The sequence below is a fragment of the Wolffia australiana genome, chromosome 1, assembly GCF_029677425.1.
Source record: "Wolffia australiana isolate 7733 chromosome 1, ASM2967742v1".
In the NCBI taxonomy this organism is placed as follows: Eukaryota; Viridiplantae; Streptophyta; class Magnoliopsida; order Alismatales; family Araceae; genus Wolffia; species Wolffia australiana.
This window is the reverse complement of record NC_135835.1, coordinates 9694055-9713536: the sequence shown is the minus strand read 5'-3', so window position 1 is coordinate 9713536 and position 19482 is coordinate 9694055. Positions and strand designations below refer to the sequence as shown.

Genomic DNA, 19482 nt, shown 5'->3' with positions numbered 1-19482 from the left:
TTCATCAGAAACCATTTTTCCTGTGAAACATGATGGCAAAAAACCTTATTGAAGATATCTAAATTCAAACTAAAATATTATTTTATGAAGCTTAAATATAGATGGATAAACTTAAGTTTTATTGATAATTTAGAGTAGATGATTTCAGATTACTATCAAAATCTCAAATAATAGTTGGAAGTTAAATTCATGGAGGAAATCCAATTATTGGTTTTATCATTTATGGCTAATGAAATGAATGCCAAAAGTAGTGATTATTTAAAATCTAAATTAAAACAGTTTTATATGTTATTTTATCTCTCATATTAAATACATTTGAACTTAAGCTTTATGAAAATTACATAATTCCCATTTAACTTGTGAAGTTCATATAGGTATAATTTCAAAATCACATTTTCTCTATTTCTCTTGGCAAAAAATTTTCCTTTAAAGAAAATGCATCAGATTGGACTTTCTGTAGAAACTTAAAGTCATCTTTGATAAATGTTTTCACACATAGTTTTTTGTTAATAAAATTATCCCGATTCAATAGGATTTAGAAATATTCTCCTAAAGTTCACCCTTTTATTGACCTTGCTCTGGAAATCCTCTTTTGGAGATTATTTTTATTGAATTATGAGTTTTATGAAAATGAGAGTTAATTTTAACATCCATAAAAATATATGATCTCAAGATTTGTACCATTTGATTCAGGATTGAGGAAGTTACAAGGAGGAAAATATTTTGGGTCAAGATATGTATCGTCAACAGCCTTGTCCTTAAGATCGTCCTTTGGATATTTTCGCTAATTAATTTTAAACTTTTATTGAGTATAATATTTCTTTGTAACATAAATATTAATCTGTCTCATCTATAATCGTGCCATCTAACACATGACCGAAGAATCACATTGGAATAAAAGAGATAATTCGAAATCATAGGGAAAAGGAAATAAATGACTTTTAGGACAGTTAATGAATTTTTTCTCAAAGAATCATCATGAAATCAAATTCTTCTCATTTTAGATATTTTCTTTATTCCATATATAGTTTATTGATAATTTTTTGTGTGGTATTTTTTAAGTTACAAGCAAGGGAAGGAGGAAACATCGAGAAGCGTTCACGCAAGATTTCAAAGAAATAATCTTCATTTCTATACATTTTTCAAAATGTGGTAATTATGTCTTAAGAAAGATAAAAATATAATAGAACATAAATATAATAAGAAAAGGAGAGAATCAAGAGGTATATGAATGAAATGTATATTGAATCATCTTGTGATCAAAGTATGTTATTTGAAGTACATTTAGTGATTTTTATTCTATTGAGTATCCTTGAAAATATATTTGGTTGAAATTGGTTTCGTATATGTGAATATTCTGATTAAATAAATATGCAGATTTTCATTGAATCCTATTAAATTTTGATGGTGAACTAGGTGAGGGCATTAGGGAACGAAGAAGATAAGGTTTGAGTTTGGGAATTGAGTCAAAAGAGGTCCAGCATCATCACTCTATGGAAGACTTTGAGTTTGAGGATGACAGAGCTCCACCAACATTTAACTTTCTTGGTATCTTTATTACATCTTATTTCCAAGTGTTTTTCTTGGGGGACAATCACACAATCCTTATAAGGGATCATCATCACCTCCAGCTGGATACCTTTGTACAACAATAAAGATTAGCCTAGTATGTATAAAAAATATCTGAGATTAGCCTATCCTTTATTGCATTCCCTAGATAGGTAGACTGCATTCCACATAGTTTACTAGATTTGAGTGAACATAATTTAAAAAACCTAATTCTCCCCCCTTATGGTATTCCTTAGCCACTTGGACTTACAATATCAATTTATAATGAGATTAATTGATGAAGGTATCATGTTGGTTTGGATATATCATCAATTTTTTTGTGAAGTTCAGCTCATGCATAGAACCATGTGACTTATGGTCATACTTCAGCTTCCCATACCCTACATTTGGAATCCTATCTTGAATAGAATTCATCTACTTAAGATTCTTCAGCTTTTCTGAACTTGAGCTCTGCTAAAAAAGGGCATGGAATTTCTTCAAGTGATTCTTATTGAATTTAGTCATTGATTTTTTTTTCAAATCAAGGGGGATATGTGAATATTAATACAGTGCATTTTAGTAAAATACTTACGTGTTTCGATGAATGTTCAAATTTATTTTACAAAGTCAACGCTTGGAAATTTCATTTACATTAGTTTAGACATGTTTATTCATATCAAGAATTATGCATATGAAGATAATTTACTTTATAAGGTTCAAACTATGCAAGTCATACATGCATTAGATGACTGCCTTCGAGCACATAAATACATGTAATGTTTGACCTCCTTGTCAACAGGACAAGTCATCGAGCTAAGCCTGAGATTTCTATGGCATGTTTCTAAACAGGTCCTTTTTCTGGTCAAATATTCATATGATTCAGACACCATTGGTCAGTGAAACATAATGACCAACATGCACTTCTTTACCAACCTTATATATTTGTATCATAATTAAATATTTTATAAAACCTTAAATAGATGAATAAAATTAAATATTTATAAAAATATATAATATGATTCATATATTTAAAATAACTTTTAGTAAATTTTCTATGTTAAAGTCATGGAGGAAACATACATATTGGATTCACCTTTTGTGGCTTATGAAGTGAATGTCAAAGATGTAATTTTGCCAATTCAAAATCTTAGGTATTGTGTCTTATTTTTTATCTATCATATTAAATGAATTTGACTGCTGGGTTTGTGAAAAGTCTATGTAGGCAAATTAAGCCCCAATTTTTAAAATCTATTCTCTCTCTTGGTGAGAAATTTCACTACAAAGTGAAAGAATCAGGTATAGCCTTCTAAAACCTTAGATAGATGAATAAAATTAAATATTTATAAAAATATATAATATAATTCATATGTTTAAAATAATTTATAGTAAATTTTTTATGTTAGACTCATGGAGGAAACATACATACTGGATTTATCTTTTATGGGTTATGAAGTGAATGTCAAAGATGTTTTGCCAATTCAAAATTCTAGTTATTGTGTCTTGTTTTTTATCTATCATATTAAATGAATTTGACTGCTGGGTTTATGAAAAGTCTATGTACGCATATTAAGCCCCAATTTTCAAAATCTGTTCTCTCTTGGTGAGAAATTTCACTACAAAGTGAAATAATCAGGTCTAGCCATCTAAAGAAATATTTAGACTATTTTTTAGAGCTCTTTCGGCATCAATTTTGTTTCTTACATCCTCCCAGATGCATAGGATTTGGAATCACATTTTTGGAGCAGGTTTGAAGAAGGTACAAGGAGAAAAATATTATGCCCTAGAAATCACATCATCAGCAACCTTGAGTCTAAAGATCAATTTTTTGAGGTTTCTGTTTTTTATTATTATTTATAATGTTCATAAAACTACATAGGTCTGGAGAATATTACCATTTGATGAAGTATTGAATACATTACAATGAGGACAATATAATGACCCAAGATTTGCTTCGTGTGTTATCTTGGTCTGAAGATTGGCATTTGGAGATTTCTTATATTTATAGTAATCTTATTAAAAATAATATTTATTTTTAAAATTTATTTCAAATACATATAACCAATAATTGTGTCATTTTTCACATAATTGAAGAAGTTACAAGAGAACTAACTAGATAATTGTAAAATTTCAAAGAAAAGGAAAATAGAAAACGTGTGAGTCAGTTTACAAAATATGTGTTCAAAAAATCATCATGAATTAAATTCATGCTTATCTTTATTCTTTGAATAATTTATTCTAAATTTTTCTTGCATTATTTTGAAATTTACATGTAAGAGAATGAGAAAACATCCATATATTCTCCAGTGAGATCTTAATTTCTACACATCTTAAAACTGGTGGCGCATTGATCTTCACAAAGCATAAATATACATCAACATACAAGAAGATACAGAGATAATAAGAATATAATCAGGAGATAGGTAAAATCAGGGTATATTGAACCATATTGTTATAACTGATTGACTATTCAAATTATTTACCATTTATGTGCCAATAGTGATTATTTCTTATTGAATATACATGAAATTTATTTGTGAGTATTTTTATTAATTAATTATACAAACTTTAAGTGTATCCTAGTAGACTTGAGAGTCAACTAGGTAAAGGCTTTGGGGGCCGAATTGAAGGAGGTCAAGCATCGTCACTCCATGGAAGAATTTGGGGGTTGATTATCCCTTTTATGCCTTACTTGTAAGAGCTTTATTGGGGGGCATTCACACAAACTTGGTTAGCCCTTATCATCACCTCAGGTTGCATACCTCAAGAGAGCATTAAGTACTAGCCTGATGAGTATAAATATATTAAATGAGTCTGTCCTATCCTCTTCCCTAGGTAGATAAACCTTATTTCATGTACTTAAGTATATTAGAGTGAATAAATTTTAAAGGACCTTATTCACCCACCTCCTCTTAGGTCATTTCTCAACCACTTAAACAAACTGTATGAAATGCATATGTATTTCATATGTTTCTACATTTGATTAAATATTGATCGATATGATCTAAAGATACTCAATTAAAGGTTTTTTTAAGAAATTTTCTTAATTTGTATTCAATTAAGTATAAATATGAAGAGTAAGTTGTAACGAAATATATGAATGATGATAATATCAACATCAACAATAACAAGTTAATATCTCATTATTGAAAATAAATAATATAGTTAAAAAATAAAAATATTACACCTAGTCATGAAAATAAATCATATCATTTATTTTTCTCCAAAATTTGTTTGTATTTAAAATATGTACAACCCACCAAGGCATTTTTTCCTGTAGTCACAATGAATGTTCACCAATGATTGGGAAGATATTTTTAATTCAAAATATCATTAATAAAATTTCAAAAAAATGTATAATTAACATAAAATTAAAATTATTTATACTTCATACAAAAAAACTCTAATATTTCAACCATGTATTTTTATTCCAGGTAATTAGGGAAACCGAAGAGGGGGTAAATTAATTATATTAAAATTTTTATCATATATCTATTGATAGTATGGATTTTCCCCATGAATGTACAAATGATCATATATTTTAATCTATTTGATTAAAAATACTCATATTTCCACTACATGTTTACATGGTCATTCGATTCAATTATGAGCGTCTGCTAAAAAATTCATATTAACAATGCATTGTATAATTTGATTTATATTTTTACTTCGATTCATATTTGTGATTTTATATTTTCATTCTTTTGAAGAATTACTAATGATTTAATGAAAACAAAAATGAAACGATCATGCATGAAAGAGGGTGAAGGAGTGCTCATCAGTTGAGCTGAGTGGAAAATCACGTAGCTATAGTGTCACTTAAGCGATAAGACTAATAGCCCAGATTGGACCCACTAGGATAAGCTTGAGTATCCATTTCAAACACTTGACCCTGAAAATCTTAAAATCATTATCTCCAAATAGAGATAACATATTTCAACTGCATTCATGCAAGGTTGTAAAGAATCCTCGTGTACAAATATGATGTTTACCAAGAAGTACAAATATGATGTTTACCAAGAAGATGATTCATTTGTATCCTTCTCTTTTAGGTACAAGCAACTCCGTGTCCATTTTTTATATGGTACTAAAGGTTATATTTTATTGATATCTGATGCAGGAAAGTCTAGAAATAGTCTGGCAGTTTTGACTAAGTAATGTAACCGGGAATGTTATTCACTTAGCCAGAGCATTAAGCGCAGAAGTAAAAGTGGTGAATTTTGGTAGGACTAAAACTTAATTTGACAAGGACTACGTGACATTAGCAGAATGGAGTTAAAAGGAAACTACCAGAATAGTTAGCGCAAGGGCATAGTTTAATCCATATAAGGAGGTAAACCTTAATTGAATCCCATTTTTCTTATTCTTAAATAATTCATTCAGTATCAATACAGTAACAACTAAAGTTAAATTGAGTTAAACATATGCTATGAATAAATCATGATGTTGTGTCATTGGAGAATTGATTCACAAATACTTCAATTGGCAACAATAAAATATGAATGGATCAAAATTAAATGATATATAATATCTTTAGCCAAGAGATATTCCATTTTAGTAAATGTGGAAGTATTGAAAAAATCCATTGATGCGACACAAGTTGGATCATTTCTAAAATAATATTTTTTAGCATGAGATCCCTCTATTGGGGAAGATAAGTTTCAATAGATGTAATTAAATTTCTGTCCATAAATTGTCTAAAATAATATTAATTATAAGAATATGGTAAATATCAAATTTTAAGTTTTGGTAATCAAAATTTCATTTCACTCGGATTTTCCTTTTATCACGATTAATTTATATTCAACTAAGATAAAAAGATCTCATTTTATCAATATGTTCAAGAAAAAATAACGATTTTTTTCTCACGGATTGTACTTAATACTTGCCTCAGTGGAGAACTGTATGTCTTGATCAAAAATATGTTGAATTCTAAGTTTTATTCATTTAATTTACCATCATTGATGAAAAAAACTGTGTTTTCACATATGCCTACAATTTCAATCTAATCCTATCTAAGAAATCTAATAATCCTTGATCCTTTATGAGGAATTCTTATGTCCTATACAATAAAATTCACATGACCACCCAACCAAATCTCCAAGACATTGTAACCTAGGTCCACAGAATCACGATGATACAATCACAAATAGTATCAAATGTTGCCCTCAATTAATTAGTCTTAATCTTGGATACCAAAGCCTAAATTATTCAACTTTTCTTATGATTTGTCTCAGTATTCAACCACCCAGGTCTTGTAAGATATTATCGTTCGTACAATCTAGCTCTCTGTTGAAAATCTTAATAGGAAAAATATCACTGATCATTTAATTTCATTCTATTTGTAAACTTTTAGATGTGTCTGTCTCAAACTACAATAAAAGTCACTCCATCCCAATTTAATTAAATGATTTACCCTATTAGATTTTCTTAAGATAAAATATGATATTTTATAAATACTCCGTACTATATATAAATATTCTATTCATATGATTTCGATGTCTAAAAGGTGAATTTTATACATTTCCCATCTTAAGAAAATGAATTTATAAAAAATTAAATTACTTTATATGACTATACCAAGTATCTATCAATAAGTCATTATATTATCCACTTAAATGCAAACCAAATTTACCTTCAACTATTTCAAAAATATAATTTTCTTTTACTTCATCATCCTCCATCTATTAGTCTCCCTCAATATTTAACATACTTCTATCTAGTTATCAGATTTTCTAAAAATCTCTACTACTCAATCTCATAAATTTATATTAACTTATTCCAAATTGCTCAAATACACAGATTTGGATGAAATTAAGAAAATAAATTTGATGATGTCTCACTCTTTATATTCCTCTCAAGACTTGATCAACCTATCTCACCATTAAAACTCTATGCTTATATATCAATACCATGTATCTCAATAAAATTCACTATAGTTAAGTGTATATTTTACCTCCAATCTCTACCCAGCATGTTATCTCTCAATTTATGTATTTAGATAAATCTACCATTTCCAAATTAAACAAAAAATGTAACTGGGATTTTTATACAGTTATATTTGATAAACCCAAAATTAGGGTAAAATTATGTCATTGCAAATTTGAGTTTTTTCAATAAAATCTATAAACATTTACCATGAATATTTTTACTACTCAGCGATGATAAAGGGTCGTCACCATAGGGTAGGGAATGGCAAGCGTCATTCGTCACGTCACACGTCACCGTGACAGAAATGTGACGGATGATATGACGTTGCCGGTTTAAGGGGTACGTGACGGTGACTGTGATGGATGACGATGGGGGTGTGACGGTGACAGGGTGCTCAGGATGCGTGATGTGACTAGGGATCCTCAGTCGTCATCCGTCACGTCATCCGTCACCGTGACGGTGACGTGACGATGACGGTGACGGATCTGAGGGCTCGTGACGGTGATGGTGACGGTGACGCAGAGCCCATGACGGTGACGGTGACGGTGACGGGTATCCCATGACGGTGACGTGACGATGATTCCGTCACGGTGACGTCCGTGACGAATTTTATTACATTGAAAATCTTGTGTCAGAATAAGGTATCAATAATTTAGGGACATATCATTCTAGTTGCATAAAACATATGTGACTGAAAAGTGATATAAAATAAAATAATTAGGTGGCTATAACTATATTAATCCTTATAATGAGATGAGAATGTTGGCTAAGGATAAACACTTTTAGTATTAGGATAACATATCAATTCACTCTTAACTTTGATTTCAGAATAATAGATAATTATGAATTCCTTGAGGATAAAAGTTTAAATCATTGTACTTGTAAAATGGTTGACTACATTACGGAGCTGTATAAAAATGAAATCAAGTGTCAATGCTTCTCTCCACTTCATATTGTTATTATCCAATATCATATAAAATATATAGAATATATTAAAACCCCATGAAATCTAGAGGTATTAGCTATCATCTATATCAACGATCCTGATATATTTCTATTTACCTGATATGGATTATATTAAAAAATTCTTTTTAAAAAGTACTGGACCCCTGCGACTGCTACAATATTTCTTGACTTTGAAAAGTGACAGGTAATAACAAACGTAGAGCAGATGGTCTTGAATCTAGCGAGAAAATATTGATTCAGGATAGTTGGCATTTTTAACATCCAAGTTCAGATAATAAAAAAACTTGCTAAAAGCTCATATTTTCTGAATAGATCATATATAAGTTCATTTGTTAAAGTAACATAAATATGAGAGTTATGCACTTGAAAAACAATTGAGGATATATCATTAGTTTATCTATAAGTATCGGCTACATTATGGAGACATTCGAATACAAATAAATGTAGTATTTATTATATTCAATGCACGTAGCTTAGTGATAACTGAACCGGGGTAAAAAGGCAATCTTTGAGGGCCACAAGCACCATTGTATTATCCAACTGAGAAATTAAATTTGCCTAAGATAACATTCATCCAAAAAAATTCAAACTTTTTATATGAAGAAAGATGACACTTCAGGGTGTTCCAAGTCAATAAAGGTATAAGATTGAAGCTATCTTAGTTTTAAAAATAAGTAGAGAAATGAACTAAGAGATACCTTCAATCCTAGTGAACTATCAGCATATTGGGTGATATCATAGGCTTGTAGTTGGTATCGGTTACAAAAGGTAGAAAGATTCAGATTCAAGTATGAAGCCACAAAGGTTTGATGTTTCAACATAAAATTTTGTGACGTCAAAATTTCTGCACAAAAACGTTCTGACAGAGATAGAAAAACTATGACCATTGTCATCTCATCATTCATACAATTTTTTCCATACCTTTCCCCTCTTTCTCCTCCTATCCTTCTCTTGACCAGTACAAGGGCAAGAGACATAATGCCATTGTACAGATACGAGCCAAAAACGTGCACCCGTCCTGGAGAGCCGCTCGATTACGCTAACTAGAGGCCACCTGTGCACGAGGGGCAGCATAGCTCTTTATTAGTATTTAGTGGAAGCTCTTCCGTCTTCTTGTCTCTAGGTTTCTGTGCCGCATCATAGAGAGCCTGCCCTACAAAGGCCTGTTCACATCAAATATAAGATATTAAGAAAAAAATAAATCATATCAATGAAAATCACGTCTTCAAGCTTTAAAATTGATCTGGTATTCTGCCTTGGTTAAGTAGGAAAATTAATTCTAGAAATAATCAGTGAGATAGATACTTCACTGTAATATCATAATCGATTTCTTTCATGCAGCATTGTATTCTGCCGTGGTCATAATCGATGGAAAAATAAAATCTTCATCTAATAAAGAAATTGCTAAGATTATGATCGATTTATTTAGCGAAGCAGTTTATTTCTAAGATCATCTAATAAGAAGGTTTCACGTCTTTAGGCTTTAAAATTGATCCAGTATTATGCCTTGGTTTAAAATATCATAATCGATTTATTTCACGAAACAGCGTATTTTGCCTTGGTCACTATCGGTTCAAAAAAAACTTCATCTAAAAAAAGTTTTCTAAGATCTTTATTCTGTGGACTACATAAAGGTCTCTAAGATCGTCCATAAGTAATCGGCTAGAAGTAACTTACGGGGTAAATTTTGAAATGACCGTTGTTGGAGAATTGCCACTGCTGCAAAAAAATGACCACCAAGACCGCCAATCCTGCAGAAAAACTGACCATTGGTTAGTGGTTACGTTGGAAAAAATTGACAACTGCCGGAAGGAAATAAGACCCAAGACTCACACTAGGCGTCATCGTCAGGGGAATCTTCCCCTCTATCTCCATCGCACAGCAGACTGTTCTCGGCACGTAACCAGCACTTCACTGTAACTAGGAGCTCAATGCTTTCAGCACTAAGACGGGTGCGCTTGAAAGTGACAACTGCACGTCCGGCAGAGAATAAACGTTCCGCTGGCGCAATGGTCGCGCAGACTGAGAGGAACTCTTGCGCTAGCGTAGCAAGTCGTGGGTAGGATCGTGCACCAAAACGTGCCCACCACCCCAAAGCTGTCTCGTTGTCCTTTCTCTCTGTTGATTGCAGATACGCCTCCAATTCCTTGGCTGGCACGGGCACTCGTCGTTCCTTCCCTCTAGCTGGTGGTACGCCATCAATAAGTTCGGCGAGCCAATCTTCATCCTCGGGGTCGTTGTACATAAGTTCGTGCTGACTGTGTTGAGGCATAAGTTGGCGGACAAATGCAAGTGATTCCTGAAGGTCATTGGATTCAAGCGATGCTCCCTTGTTGAAAGGGTCCAGAATTGCAGCTGTCGTTGTCGCACGATTCGTTGAAATCATCATCTCATACTTTAGCATCTTTCTTCATGCTCTCACAAGCTCTGCATATGGACGCAATCTGCGCGGCGGTCATCCTCCTTGCCGATGAAAAAATCGTGGCCATATCAAACTTGGACAGGATCGTGTCGACATGGCGCAACAACGCCTTCATGATGCCGATCACTTCCATGACTCTAACTGTCTTTGAGCCACTCACATACTTTGTCTTTTGATAAAAGGGCCCTAAAATGTTGCAGAAGTCTGCCAACATGTCCCACTCCTCCCTTGAGATTCTGATGTCCTTGTCAGTCACCGACATGATCTGTGACGCCATCAAATCAACAACTTCTCTCTTCTCCAATGCAGCATGCAAGATTGTCATGTGTACTGTACCACCGTGTACGGCAATCTAACGGCAGTTGGATGGGATTCTTCCCCATATCATTGCAGGTCTTCACGTACTATTGCCGTCGTTGTGTCGATGCTCGGATACTCGTCACCACTTGCCGAACACGGGCAATCGCATCCCCTAGGACGAGGCCACCATCATGGCTGACCATTTCCACATGACTTGCCGCAGACTCCCCCATGGCGTCCAAGTCGTCTGTACCGGCATCATAATTCGGTTCATACGCTGCATCCCATGTGCTGCTGTCGGCAGTCTTCGGAGGATTTGTGGTCACCGATACACGTGATGACTGTAGTGCGGCCTGGACGATGATGTTCAACACGTGGGCAGCACACGGGACATGTCGGTCCCGAGTGAACCTGTTGTTTATCGGCTTCAGTTCCTTTGCGAGCATCCCTACCATCCTCCCGTTGCTTGATGCATTATCCGTGGTGATTGCACTAACCTGCATGGAAAAATTGTTAGTTTTCAATGCGGATGTACGAGCCAAAATTGAAGCCAGTTTACGAGCTCTCGACCTTCGTCTTCAAGCCGAAGTCATCCAATGCTTGGAGGACTATTACGCCGGTATTCTCGCCGCTGTGTTTGCCGACTAGCTCACGGATAGCGAGTACACATTTGTATAGTTCCCACCAATCGTTCACCTAGTGAACCGTGATGCCGAGAAGACGACAAGAATTCTCGGCAGTCCATGCGTCAACCGTTAGGGACACACTAGGGACATCTGCTAATGCCGACACGAGCTTCGCCTTCATGTTCACAAATAGCTTATGCGTCGCATCTTTGATTGCCTTTGACCCTGGCGGGTCAACTGTCGTCTCAGCGGCATACTTCCACATAATCTTGAACCCCACGTTGTCCACTATAGCCCACGGGGAGTCCATGAGACAGACAAACTGCGCTATGATCTCCTTTGTTTTCTCCAGCGTATTCTTGACAGTACCTCCTTGCCCGTATGCCTGTGATATTGTATGTTGATCTGGCTTGATGCCCTTCATCTTGTTGTACAATTTGCTATAGGTGCACTCCATATGCCTCCAAAAGATGTCCGTAGAACCGTCTTTTCGTCGCTTGAGCCGATTGCGCAACGGATCTACTCTTTGGTCGCGGCATAGTAGGCACGCCCACACACCTGCGCCGATCTCGATGAAGTAGAGCAGGATTTTGGCCTTCCCTTTACATTTAGGACGTGACGGCCCTACCACCGATAGGGTCGTCTCTTGTACGTCCTCCTCCGAGGACTCTATGGCCACATCAACGCACGCATCGCCAATTTGAGTGCCCATTGCCGACTATGTCCTAGGGAGACGGGCGAAAAATGTTGCAAGAAATTGTTGTTTAAGAATGGAAACTAACTGCAAGAAAAAAAATATGGAACATTTAAATCATTCATTAAAATGTCTTCCGTTTGTCATCCAAACTCATAATATCTCTCTCACCATCCCTTTGTCATCCAAACTCAACATCTCTCTCTCACCATCCCTTTGTCATCCAAACTTAACATCTCTCTCTCACCATCCCTTTGTCATCCAAACTCATAATATCTCTCTCACCATCCCTTTGTCATCCAAACTTAACATCTCTCTCAACATCCCTTTGTCATCCAAACTTAACATCTCTCTCTCACCATCCCTTTGTCATCCAAACTCATAATATCTCTCTCACCATCCCTTTGCCATCCAAACTTAACATCTCTCTCAACATCCCTTTGTCATCCAAACTTAACATCTCTCTCTCACCATCACTTTGTCATCCAAACTCATAATATCTCTCTCACCATCCCTTTGTCATCCAAACTTAACATCTCTCTCAACATCCCTTTGTCATCCAAACTTAACATCTCTCTCTCACCATCCCTTTGTCATCCAAACTCATAATAGCTCTCTCACCATCCCTTTGTCATCCAAACTTAACATCTCTCTCAACATCCCTTTTTCATCCAAACTTAACATCTCTCTCTCACCATCCCTGCATCAAGCAAATTCAACATCTCTATCTCATCCCTTTGCCATCCAAACTCACCATCACTCTTTCTCTCACCATCTCTTTATCATCCATGGAGATAATGATTTTTCTTCGTCCACCAAACCCAAGTGTCATTTCCAAGAGGAGTAAATATGTTGTCTCCAGACATGTAATTTAATATTCAATACTTTCCCAGATAAGTTGGCGGATAGTCAACAATAAAAAGAGTAAAAAGACAAAATGCACATTTCTTGCAAGTGGGTTATCCGCAACTGGTCATATTCAACAGAGGCACGTAATCCAATTAAGCCAAACTCATTTTAAAGAAGAAAAAAAAAAAAAACCAGGGGCTCAGGATGACTTATCGTACTCTTTCCCCCCTCGGCCCAGTAGGCTGGCTGACCTTCCTCTTCGAAGATCTCTAGTTGGGTCCTTTGAAGAATCTATACTCTCTGGTCAACTTTCTTCAAGCAATGTCTCTCAGGTTGATTCTGTCTTTATTTTCAAGAGCTGACTTCCTTTTTGTCATTTTATTATCTGGTGGGAGGACAATGATATCATTCTCATTGTCATCTTCATTGCCCACGGCTAGGAGGGTGATGACGATATCGTCATCGCCATCCTAGCTCTGTACCCTTGAAGATGATGCGGATAAATGCGTCATCATCCTCTCATCTTCTGAAAAGGTGAGATAGAGAGAGTTGTCATAGTGCTCCTTGTCATTCATCCTCCTCCAGGATATTGATGACATATTCATCATCATCACGATCATTATTATCTTCATACTCACCTGCCACCGATGTTGTCGCCAACATCTGAAACTAGGATATGAATGATGGCCTCATCATCATCATTATAATCATACATCTGTTCGAATCATGATGACAAGGACTCATCCTCTTCATCTAACATCAGAGGAATATAGTTTCGTGTTCATCCTCTGGTCATCAGAAAGAGGAGAGATAGATACTCTCATCATAGTCCATGTTGACATTGATGCTGGTGATTGATTTTTCAGTGACATCCACACCTGAGTGTGAATGATGTTGAAGACAATTACTTGGTCATCGTTGTCATCGTCATAGTCATCACATCATCAAGAGTATGAGACTATTTTCTAATCATTCGTTCTTGCCAGAAACCAGGAGTAAGAAACTCCACAGGTTGGGGAAATATGGGGTGGGCGTCCTCTCTTGTAGGTGAAATTTTAGGAGGAAAAAAATAAACTATTTTTCTAATCTTTTTCCAAGAAATGTTTATGTACTGAGATCGTCTCCAGAATTAATCAAACAACAGTATTATTTTCTCATGATCCACAAGCTTGCCATACTCTGGAAACCAGGAGTAAGAAACTCCACAGGTTGGGGAAATTTGGGGTGGGCGGCCTCTCTTGTAGGTGAAATTTTAAGAGGAAAAAAATAAACAAGATGGTCTATCAATTCCAATTTACATGAACACTACCCATAGAAATAAGACGGAGCATGCTCCCCGGCGGTGAATAGCAGACTCACCTCAACCTCGGTAGCTCTCATACGGTGCCAAGAAAAACCACGCAACCTCGGCAGCTCAAGAAAACCCATGCAGCTCAAGAAAATCCACGCAGCAGGCTTCAGAGAGGCAGCAATCGAGAGCAGCAAACCAGCATTGCTTTGGATCGGCCGACGGGCCGAGTCATACCATTCTAAAAATGGAAAAAATTACCGTCACGGTGACGGTGATGCCGTCACCGTGACGGTGACGTGACGGTGAGGAGTGATGGAGGACCATCTCGAGGACGACCCCACGATGACGAAGAACCATCTCGAGGATGACGCGATGGGACGTCGTCAGCTACGCCGAGCAGCTCGCGTCGACGCTCGCCACCCTGGGTTTAAGTACCCCGCGTAAGAACTTTTATCTTTTTACTTATGCTCATTTTCATGTGTGTTTGTATTTTCGGATTCGTGGACTGGGCCAATGTTGTTGGGCCCCTCCTCATCGTTTTTACTTTTTATGTTTGTATTTTGAATTTTTAAGGAGAGGCCGAACCACGTCTCGCGACGGTTTATCCTCTCCCACGTTCACTTGGCACCCATCCTCACTATATAAGGGGATGGCATGCCCAAGGAACACCTTGGAGTCATTGTTGAAAAGTTTATTCACAATTCGTCTCCCCCCTATCGTAGAGAGTAGTGTAGGGGGTTTGGCTAGCCCCACCCCACGTCGAGATCACTTCGTGGGTAGAGCCCACGTCTCTCCCGTCGAGATCACTCCGAGGGAGACGTGTTAAAGCGCACCGTTGAGATCACTCCGGTGCGAGGAAAGAATTTCAAGAAGCCGCCACCATCAAGAATCGAAAGAGGCATTCGTCGAGATTACTCCGGGGGTCTTGGGAGATTCAAGAAGTGTCGCCGACACGCCATCAACCTGGGAAATCTGCTCCGTCGAGGGAGCACACCCTAGATCCATCAAGAACTCCTCTTTCTTGGAGGGTTCTTGGTTGTTACAGTTCAAGAAAGCCATTTCTTGGTACCTTTTCCCACCCTTCCACCATTCCTGATCCATACCCCATCCTTCTCTTCGTTCTTGATCCACCCCACCACCGTTCTCGAACATCCTACCACATTTCTTAAATTTCCCTTATTTCCCCTCCCCCACATTTTCTTGATTCCTTCAGCTCGCCTCGTTTCTTCATTCTACCACGTCCCACCCAGTTTCTTGAACTTCTTGATCCGTCCCTTCACGTTCTTGAACCCCCCCATCTCGTTCTTGATCCGTCCCTCCACATTCTTGAACCCTCCCATCTCGTTCTTGATCCTTCCCATCACGTTCTTGAACCTTCCCATCTCGTTCTTGATCCGTCCCTTCATGTTCTTGAACCCCCCCCATCTCGTTCTTGATCCTTCCCATCTCGTTCTTGACCCTTCCCATCTCGTTCTTGATCCGTCCCTCCACGTTCTTGAACCCTCCCCATCTTGTTCTTGATCCTTCCCATCTCGTTCTTGATCCGTCCCATCTCGTTCTTGGTCCTTTCCCCATCTCGTTCTTGACCCTTCCCCATTACCATTCTTGAACCCTCAATTCTCCCACACTTCTTTCCTCTCGATTCTTGGCCCCTCGCCCTCGCCTCCCGCTCGACCACCCTTCCACCGTTCATCGCCCGGCGCCCGCGCGAGAGGGTACCCCTCCCGCGCGCCTCTCCGCCCGCCGCTGCAGGCATCCGTGCGCCCTCGCCTGCGACCACCGCGCAGTGCGTCCTCTCGCCAGTGCACGCGTCGTGCTCCTCGCACCGGCCCGTGCGCGCGCGCCAAAACACCTCCGTGCGTGCCCGTCTGCTGCCACATCCTTTGCCGTGGTCCCAAGGTCGGTTGACTTGATCACCTCCTGCGCTCATCAGTCCGACGTCCGAGCAATCACACCAGAGTCGTCTACCAACATGTTACCATCTACACCGCATCACCTGCCAGAACGAGATTTGACGCCGTGGATTAGCGGGACTTAAGGTTAGTCTCGTCTCCCCTCCGTTTACCAGCATTATTATCTTTTCCAGTCTCGTCTTCCGCTATCGCGTCCTCTGCCATTATTTTCATTACAATTCACGGATAGGATAGCCACCGTCGTCGAGTGTAGGAATTCTTTGAGGTTGACGGATATTCTTTGGCCTAGACGCCGAACACTCCAGGGCCATCATACGCCCCTCATTGTCTAGACGTCTAGTTGATTTCGCGGGTCATTTGGGAGTTTGATCTAGGGATCATTCTTCTCTCGTTGACCGGCACGGCCGACACCGTTATCCGCCGATTCCCTCTACTGCTCATCCACTATTTTCCCGTGCATTGAATTACATCTCATGTCATCGCATAATAATTCCTGTGACGTAATACGAGCCGCTCAATCCCGGCCGACATCGTATTACATCATAGAGGGTCTCCGGACGCGTGACGGTTCGGTGATGGATTTTCTGAAAATCCGTGGACAAGTGACGTGACGGTGACGTGACGACCAGTTCGTCACGTCACCATCTGTCACGGTGCATCACCGTCCCGTCACGTCCCTGACGTGCCGCTCCCTAGACGTGACGGAACGGCCGTCACGAATGACGGCCGTTCTGTTAAATTCTAAATGCAGTTCAAAAACAGTATATTAAAAAATGGAAAAGTCCCTTAATATTTATCTCTCTATATCTCCCTATATATTAAAATCTATTTATATTGATAACTAGAAATCTATCTGTACATATATCGATCGATATGCCGAATAGTATGCAGTCTGTCCATCATTTGTCTATCTTTCAATCTACCACTTTATCCCTCTATCGTAAAATGAAGCCACACTAGAGACTGATCTAGTTTTCCCCGAAGAACCTTCTGAAAAAAAAGAACAAGCGCGACTTCAAGAAATTCAGAGCGGTGTTAAGAAATTCATAACGGTGACACTATTCGGCATATCTATCTTTCAATCTATCACGCTATCCCTCTATCGTAAAAGGAAGCCACACCAGAGACCGATCAAGTTTTCCCCCGAGAACCTTCTTAAAAAAAAGAACAAGCGCGACTTCAATAAATTCAGAATGGTGTTAAGAAATTCAGAACGATGAAGGGTTTTTCCCATCACCGGTGATGGTGACGTCGTCATGGTGATGTGGACGTGATGGGATGGCCAATAGAGGGATGCGTGACGGATCGTGATGATTTTTTTTGTATTTTCTGGGACGCATGACGTGACAGTGACGTGATGAAACTTTTGTCATGTGACCGTCCTTTATGTTCCGTCATCCGTTCCATCACGTCCGGGGCGTCACGTTTCGGATGTGCCGTTCCCTACCATAGGGGGCAGATCTTAGGGAAATGACTTTGTATATAGAGTGAATTTGAGAGGACAAGAAGGAATGCATATCGAGTAAGAGGTAGCGGTAGGATAAAGGCGGTGATCAGAGATAGGGATAATAGCTATTTAATAAGAATAAGTTGAGTATTACACAAGTGGTAGATAGTGGGTTGTAAATGAAATGAGTGAAGAGGTGACACTTAGATGAGATGAGGACTAAGGGGAAATGACAATAATAAATATATTATGTAGGGTTTAATAGAATATTGGAGGGTTTGAAGGCAAGATGTGATAGAGATGATGGGATGAGATGTGGTGATGAAGGGGGTGGATGTAAGAGTTGAATGACGAATGAAGTAAAGATAGTGGTTTAGGTTTTCTTAGACAACTAGATAACGGAGCACGTCACCAAGTAGAAGATACATGACATGGAATGTAGATGACGATAGATGATGGATATTGATGATGATTATGGTCTACCTAAAAGAATGTGTTTAAGAATGATCAACCTAAGGCAAGAGACTAACCTTAGATTCCTATGTTTCACCAAGATCAAGGCATCTTCCAAATGCATATTAGCCTCCCCACTTCTCTGTTGACTTTCTCCAAGCACTCAAGACACCAAGAACACTCTTGATGGACATTCAAAACTTCACTTTTGCTCAAAATTTCAGCCTAAAACTTCTGCTTTGTCAGATAACACACTTTGAACTTGAACCATTCTCAGCCTTCTGATTTTCTCTCTCCGTGCTTTCGGATCACCTGTAAAAATCAAAGAGCAATTAAATAATTCAAAAAATAGCTATTAATTCATAAAGATATTATCAATATATTTTTTGAAGTTAGAAATGATATCTCTTTGAATATAATGCCGAACAATCCAGGATTAGACTCAAAAAATTATGTTCTTTCAAAATATGGCATCATAAAATTTATAAAAATACATGAAAATTCATTAAATTGAAAATGTCATTCTAAAAAACAAATTTATTCATTTTAGGCTTGATAACACATATATATGATCAATTTAATGCAAATAAACATGAAAATATGGTCATGTTAACTTCCTAAAATTTTGTATTATCAGACCCCATTAACTTAAATCATTGCTAGCCCATTAACAAGGGTGTTTAATCTCCCCCAGATTATCCATTCATATTGTAAACCTAAAAACATGAAGTGTTAAATATATCAACCACACCTTTAAGTATGAATATACACATGTAATGGTTGAGTGCACATGCTAAATTCCCTTGTGGTTTTGGAAAGAGCTGGCGGTCATGAGGAGTGAAGCCTACTTCTTTTTGGGTATGATACTATAATCCAGGTGATGTTGTCTCATTTCTTCATATCTATGTCTATCACTCACAGGGGCCGGTGGCTACTTGGCATTTAGGTTTCCCAAAAATTTCCACTCACTTGAAAATAAAAGATAGTCATTGTTCACTTCTCAATCATGCACAGAGTATAAATATGTATTGATGAAACATGTGTG

General features: G+C 37.5%; 1 protein-coding gene across 1 annotated transcript; it reads right to left on the bottom strand.

Annotated features, from left to right (window-relative positions):
* Nucleotides 1-10276: 10276 nt before the first annotated feature.
* On the bottom strand, nucleotides 10277-11189 carry LOC144716773 (uncharacterized). Its single transcript, XM_078592051.1, has 2 exons — nucleotides 10865-11189; nucleotides 10277-10797 (listed from the first exon to the last, which is right to left on the bottom strand). Exons 1-2 carry the CDS (start codon nucleotides 11187-11189, stop codon nucleotides 10277-10279), a joined length of 846 nt encoding a protein of 281 aa, XP_078448177.1.
* Nucleotides 11190-19482: the final 8293 nt, after the last annotated feature.